The sequence below is a fragment of the Acanthamoeba castellanii genome (genome assembly GCF_000313135.1).
Source record: "Acanthamoeba castellanii str. Neff unplaced genomic scaffold scf7180000084746, whole genome shotgun sequence".
In the NCBI taxonomy this organism is placed as follows: domain Eukaryota; phylum Discosea; order Longamoebia; family Acanthamoebidae; genus Acanthamoeba; species Acanthamoeba castellanii.
Window position 1 is genome coordinate 71,861 of NW_004457568.1, and position 6,422 is coordinate 78,282.

The 6,422-nt window shown below is 54.4% G+C and overlaps 3 protein-coding genes across 3 annotated transcripts in view; 2 read left to right on the forward strand and 1 right to left on the reverse strand.

Moving 5' to 3' along the window:
* The window catches only part of ACA1_184930 (DNA repair and recombination protein RAD54, putative), a gene marked incomplete at both ends in the record, with an annotated part of 2,982 nt that extends 251 nt beyond the window's left edge, over positions 1–2,731 (forward strand). The window contains 16 exons of the mRNA XM_004342475.1: positions 35–89; positions 168–247; positions 326–352; positions 430–502; positions 593–768; positions 878–959; positions 1,049–1,110; positions 1,244–1,269; positions 1,350–1,441; positions 1,534–1,618; positions 1,724–1,756; positions 1,820–1,887; positions 1,963–2,063; positions 2,134–2,232; positions 2,351–2,485; positions 2,552–2,731. Of these exons, the coding sequence (XP_004342524.1) occupies positions 35–89; positions 168–247; positions 326–352; positions 430–502; positions 593–768; positions 878–959; positions 1,049–1,110; positions 1,244–1,269; positions 1,350–1,441; positions 1,534–1,618; positions 1,724–1,756; positions 1,820–1,887; positions 1,963–2,063; positions 2,134–2,232; positions 2,351–2,485; positions 2,552–2,731 (1,374 nt within the window). The remainder of the gene's footprint in view (positions 1–34; positions 90–167; positions 248–325; positions 353–429; positions 503–592; positions 769–877; positions 960–1,048; positions 1,111–1,243; positions 1,270–1,349; positions 1,442–1,533; positions 1,619–1,723; positions 1,757–1,819; positions 1,888–1,962; positions 2,064–2,133; positions 2,233–2,350; positions 2,486–2,551) is intronic.
* Positions 2,732–2,880: 149 nt separating this feature from the next.
* ACA1_185040 (uncharacterized protein) lies at positions 2,881–4,319 on the reverse strand (the record flags this gene model as incomplete). Its single annotated transcript, XM_004342476.1, has 5 exons — positions 2,881–3,044; positions 3,133–3,251; positions 3,381–3,822; positions 3,959–4,073; positions 4,209–4,319. The coding sequence occupies 5 exons, from the start codon at positions 4,317–4,319 to the stop codon at positions 2,881–2,883; spliced, it is 951 nt and encodes a 316-aa protein (XP_004342525.1).
* A 438-nt stretch (positions 4,320–4,757) lies between these two features.
* ACA1_185050 (carbonate dehydratase, eukaryotictype domain containing protein) lies at positions 4,758–6,284 on the forward strand (the record flags this gene model as incomplete). The annotated part of the gene is made up of 7 exons (XM_004342477.1): positions 4,758–4,877; positions 5,041–5,189; positions 5,381–5,494; positions 5,572–5,653; positions 5,726–5,857; positions 5,975–6,055; positions 6,123–6,284. The coding sequence occupies 7 exons, from the start codon at positions 4,758–4,760 to the stop codon at positions 6,282–6,284; spliced, it is 840 nt and encodes a 279-aa protein (XP_004342526.1).
* Positions 6,285–6,422: the final 138 nt, after the last annotated feature.

The following is a 6,422-nucleotide window of genomic DNA, read 5'->3' on the forward strand; positions in this document are numbered from 1 at the left end:
CCCGGATTAACCCCAAAACCGACACACTACACAGAACGATCTGGAGGAGTTCTATTCCATGATCGAGTTCGTCAATCCTGGGATTCTAGGTACCCAAGGATTTCTCTGAGCGCATATCGGAGACTCATACCAGACGTGAAGATCCTGACACAATGTGCGTGCACAAGGCGAGCGAGAGAAATTCAGGAAGGTGTTCGAGGAGCCGATCATGGCGGGCCGTCAGCCTGGAGCCACGGAGAAAGAAAAAGTACGTTACCCAGATCCGCATCACGATCTCAGTTGTGATTGATTCATGTACTCTCTTCATACTTCTCTGCCTTTGCAGGCTATCGGGGATGCCAGATCAAAGATGGTACGACGCTATTTGGTTGAGCGCGACACTCTAACAACAACGCTATCTCACTTCCTGCGTGTTCCTGCATTCAACAGCTGTCGAGCCTCACAAGCATCTTTATCCTGCGGCGAACAGCCGACATCTTGCGGAAGTATCTGCCACCAAAAGGTACAGCGATCATGGCTTCGCACCTCTCCCGAGCTCTCTACATGTTCATGACGCAAACGACACACCCCACACACACACACACACGTGCAGTGGAGTACACAGTGTTCTGCCGACTGGCGCCACTGCAGAAGGCTATCTACCGAGCCATCGTTCGCGAGAAGATGAAGGTCGCCCTTGAGACTGGGCGACGCGATGACGCTTTGTCCTCCATCACCATGCTGAAGAAGCTTTGCAACCATCCCTCCCTCGTGTACAGCATGTGCCAGGTATGCACCTCCCCCTCACCCAGGAAGTACACTCGTGGATGCAATTTTGTGTATGATTTTAATAAGGGTTGCCCTTCGTTGGTGCCCGCACACGTTCCACTGCGCGCAGAAAAACCCAGAGGCGAACAAAGCCACCCTCGAGGCCTTCCCAGCTAAGTTTCAGGCGTTGGAGAGCAATCCCCAGCTATCTGGTACGTGGGGATCGGCCTCTGCCCTCGTCCTTCGGGATCAGTGATCACTGGAAAACGACTGCGATAAATCTGATTCTTTTGCGTGGCAGGCAAGTTCCTTTTACTCGACAGCTTGCTGAAGGAGATCAGGAAACGAACCAAAGATCGCATCGTCATCGTCTCCAATTACACGCAGATATCCTTTTCAGCCTCCCCTCCAAGTGGTTTTTTTTTCTACTATTATTCTTGCTTTCGCCGCTCTTGATGTTCGTTCTGTGTTCCTTAACATGCCGCACACGCTCAAGGTGATCGCGCACCTCTGCCGATTCCGGTACCACCTTTTACTCGATCCATGGATCCCCTGTGCTTTCTTTCCTACGCCTGATCTTCTCCTTCGGAATGTCGGTGCAGGTCGTGGGGCTACTTCCAGTTGGATGGTGGCACTCCAGTCAAGCAAAGGCAGAACCTGGTGGACCAGTTCAACAATCCTTTCGCTACCGAATGTACCGTTACTTCCTTCGCAACAACGCTGTGTGTGATGCCATCTCGTGGGCATGCGTGCTTAACCTTCTACACCTTGCTTCTGTGTGTGCAGTCATCTTCCTACTTTCGAGTAAGGCCGGCGGAGTGGGCCTCAACCTGATCGGAGCGAACCGGCTCATCCTCTTTGATCCCGATTGGTATAGCGAGATAACCACGATTCCTTTCTCTGAATCGCAAGAGCCGGACTACTGCAGTTTGATTAGCTCATACTAACGTGTCTTCCCCTTTACTTGTAAACCCAGGAACCCGGCCAACGATCTCCAGGCCATGGCCAGGTACAACATTGCCGTTTCTGGTTGTCTCTCTTGTTTGCCTCCTCATCCCTTGAGTTGCTACAGAGTCCATCGAGATGGTCAAAAGAAAAAGGTCTTTGTGTACCGATTCCTGGCCACCGGGACGATAGAAGGTGCGCATCCCGCTGCCACCGCCGACACATACACCGCGCGTGGGTGTCTGACGTTGTTGTTTTCGGCGAGAGCAGAAAAAATCTACCAGAGGCAGATCACCAAGCAGGGCCTGTCCAGCAGCGTCGTCGATGCCAAAACCGAAACCAAAACACAATTCACGCTGGATGACCTCAGGGTAGCCTCGTTACCCCACTTCCTACCTACCTTGGGGACCCATCTCTCACTGCTTCTTTATGCGCACATAGGACTTGTTCAAGTATCGGTCCAACACCCTCTGCGAAACGCACGATCTCCTCGATTGCAAGTGCTGCATCACCAAAGTCGAGAAGGAGGATGGAGAGGAGGTACGCGGGGTTTTTCTCGCCCTCCTTCACTACTGTGGCCTGTGGTGCCATGTGCGCGGTCAGCGGTATGCGTCGGAAAACTCATCGAAGGGCACCGGCGTGTTACCTTCTCGTGCAGGATGACGGCTTCATCGATGACGACGACGCGGACCAAATCGAGCCAGGCTACATCGTGCGGCGGGTAAAGAAGAAGGACTTTTCGGGAGAAGAGCTCGAGGGCTGGGACCACTACCCCTCCGTGGAGTATGTCCAGGTACTACCTAACTGCTACTCCTGCAGGGAGGAGGGTTTCCTCTTTGACCGTCAGACTTGTTCGCAGGACGAAATGCTGAAGCGCGCGGTGCAAGAGACGATCACATTCATCTTCGCCAAGGAAAATGAAGAACCAGGAGCCGCTGAAGCCACGGTTCCTGTGGAAGAGGAGGCCGTGGAGGAAGAGGATGAGGAGGAGGAGGAGGACGAAGAAGCAGCAGAGGAGGAGGAGGAAGAAGAAGAGTAAGGAGAGCTCTTCTTTGCGTGATATAACCGCTTCAAGCTGCTGCTTCTTGGGCGCGAGGACCCACCTTCCACGTGTATTGAAGACGGCCAAGATTACCTACGTATGTACAGACGTCTAAGTCCCTGTCCTGTTGTTGGCGCGTTGGGGTGTCAGTCTCTGCTGGCGGCGGACTTGATCATGGAGCCCAGGAAGCTGGCTGCCTTCTTCTGGGCGTCCTCGTTCTCGGCGAAGTCGCGCACCATCTTGCCCACCTTCTTCTGCACCGTCTTGTTGGTGGCCGCCGCTGACACTTTAGAGGCGATCTTCTCTTGCACTGCAAACGGCCGCCACGTCGTGGTACACGCAGTGAGCGAGGTGCATGCCAATCTGTCGCATGCGAGCGGCGTTATCTTCACGCGCACCTTTCGGGTTGCGGGCCATCTTGGCCAGGAAGGAATTGTCAGAGCTCTCCGCGATAGCGTCGCCCACCATGCTCTGTACGCCCTTGTCCCTTGCCAACTGTGCCAGCATATGTCCTCCCCTGTTGGTGTTGGGGCCCAAACACGCACGACGGCACAACATCCACGCACGCACGCATGCATCAGCATCAGCATCAGCAGCAGCTTGGGGTGTGGGCAGTAGGAAGCAGGGTGGGTTCGGAGGAGTGTACTTCTCTTGGATGGCCTCGTTTTCTGCAAGCTTGCCCACGCCATCGGTGAGCTTCTTGCGGGCGTAGTCTTTTGTAGGCGCGGCGTGCGTATCCGTGGAGGGCGGGAGTGAGCGACTAAGGGAAGGCTCATGGCGCGATGTCGGGGTCGTGGTCGTGGTGGAGACCTTGGCCTCAGATGAACCAGAACTGAAGCGGCTCCACCAGTACGTCACCTTCGGCTCTGGCTTACTGTCAGCAACGACGTGATCGTATGTGGTGGAGGAGGAGGTGGTGGTCGATGGCAGTTGCGGGTTGGAGGAGAAGGACGAGAAGGTGAGAGAAGTGGTTGTGTGCGCTGAGTCGTCGCTCATGCTTCGCGTGTGCTTTGTTGTTGTGCTGCTACTGGTGGCGGTGGTGGTGGAGAGCTCACGCGGCTTCGGCGGGACTTGGAGAACCTTTTCATCTTCGCATGCAAGAAGGGAATGAGAGGCGGGAGAGTCAAAAAAAGGCCAGTGCTGCTGCTGCTGAGAGTGAGGAGAGAGAGAGAGAGAGAAAAGGGGAAAGTGAAGAAAGAGCGAAGAAGGCGCCTTGTGGGGTACCTTTCGAGAAGGGGAAGCGAAGGCAAACTTTGTTGGATTTGATCCGCTCGAGGGAAGTGCCATTCTCTGTGGTGAAGAGCACGTTGTGGGGGAGCTCGCCCAGCCAGAACACCAGCTGGAGACGGCGCAAAAAACCCAAAAGTAAATAATGTATTATAGCCCCGAAACGTTTGATGAAAGCGAGAGGAGCTGAAGGGTGGTACACTTGTGGGTGTTGTGGGGGGGGGGTGAGGTGAGGGAAGGTTTATACCCGGCCGCATTCAGCGCCCTGCTGGTCTTCTTCGAAGAGGAGGATGCCGTTCGCAACGAGCACCGACGGGTTCCGCAATAGCTGCCACTCCCGCTCCACTCTGCCATCCATTACCTTTGTGTGCTTCAGAAGCCAAAAGGGGGTGGCGATCTGTTCTGCCGTACCCTCCGATCTTTTCGGCGACTTTTGTTTGTGCGTTCGCTGTGCGTTTCTCGCCAGATTTCCTATCCTTGCCAACTAAATTAATCCTCTTCTGCACACTCGAGAAAAGGGTGAGAGAAGAGAAGAGAAGAAAAGAAAACCTCATCATGTAGCACGGCATTCCCACCTACCAAAAGAGGTGTTGGACGCGACCCACGAAGGGGCACTTCTCCGTAGCGAAGAGCGATTTACACACACGTTCAAGGCCCCCTTGTCGAAACACCTGGCGATCTTCAGAAGCTTGAGATCGACGGGGTATGCTCCGACAGCAAGGCACCGAGCGCTATCGGAACTGCAACCACCTGTGAACCAACACAACAAACCAAGCTCATCCTGATAATCGTAGATATGAAACAGGCCCGGTATCCCGCCATATTGGTTCTGGTTCTCGCGTTCTGCTTCGCATGCGTCCCTGGCCAGTTCGTCGAAGACGTGTTCGGCGCGGAGGACATAAACTCACCTGATGAGGTAGCCCCCCAGATCCTGCCACGCTGCGAACTTCCGTCCTCCTGATTGCCAGTTCACAGTGGGACCACTCACTCACTCACACAAACTCACTCACTCACTCACTCACTCACTCACTCACTCACTCACTCACTCACTACGTCCGTGGTCGACACTCACAAACAAGGGAGCACATATTCGGGTGCCACGGAGGGATGAGTCCGACGTCCAGGTGTGGTCTTACGAGGGCAAAACCGGACCGGAGTACTGGGCCAGCCTCATTCCAGCAGCCTACCTGTGCCGATCCGGTATGCCCTCCATAATCTCCCTACCGGGGTGATGTGCTATTCGTCTCTCATGTGGGAACCACGTGATTAGGAACGCTTCAATCGCCCATCAACATAGAGACGAACAGCGTGCACCGGCAGTACCCGCGACCACCTTTAGTATTAGGCTGCTGTTGCGTCAGGCCCACGGTGAGGCTAACGGGGTGTTTGTGCTTGTGTGGGGGGGGGTCAACACACCAGATACATGGGCGAGCTCCAGTTCAACTACAGCTCCAACTCTCGGGGGGAGTTGTGGAACAACGGACATAGCATCCAATACCGGGTAGACAACTCCACGGGCCACAGCACCATGTGGTACGTACACCACACAACATCTCCGATTACTCCTCGGCTCCGAAAGGAGGGCGCTCCAATGACGCGCTGTGTTGCAGGGGTGGGCCAATGAAGTTGGAGAAGTACTTCCTCTTGCAAGTTCATCAGCACGCGCCCTCTGAGCACACGATCGACGGGAAGGTATGCATTCACATCTCCACCCTCTGCAAGGGTGGTATGACACACACACACACTCACCACAGAGCCACGCAGCGCTATCCGATGGAAATGCATTTCGTGCACCTCTCCAACGACACCACACCTCACTTGGCAGCCCTTTCCGTGCTCATCGAGGAGGGAGCCGCGTCCCCCTACCTCGACCAATACTTCCACCTGTTCGATTATGTACGACCCTCCGGCCTCGCCGCGCCCCCAGGCAGTAGTGCTAGCCCCTGTTAGTTACACTGCACCAATGCTGTGCTACCTTTTGTGCTAATGCTATTGAAATATCTATCACTTCAGACCGTATCCAAGTATGGCGAAAGGCACAAGCTTAATGCCATCGACCTGCAGCTCGCCTTTCCAGCCAACACTTCCTATTGGGTGCGTGGGGCTTTCCTACCCAAAGAGACTTACAAAAAGGTTAATAACCAGCATCTGTTGTGCGTAGACGTATAAGGGCTCCAGAACTTCTCCTGACTGTGAGGAAGGGTTCACCTGGCTGGTATTCAATCACCCCATGACCGCGTCTAGGCAGCAGATTGAACACTTCACTAACATCTACAACAAAACCAATCGGTGCCTCCCCATCCCTTGTATTGTAGTTCAGTGATCACCACCCCAACACTCATACAACTAACTCCACTGTTCTTCTTCCTCTCTCTGACACACAGACCAACACAACCCCTGCATTCAAGACTTGTCTACCAGCATGTGATGGGAACGCAGCCTCCATGCACAGTACATCCCC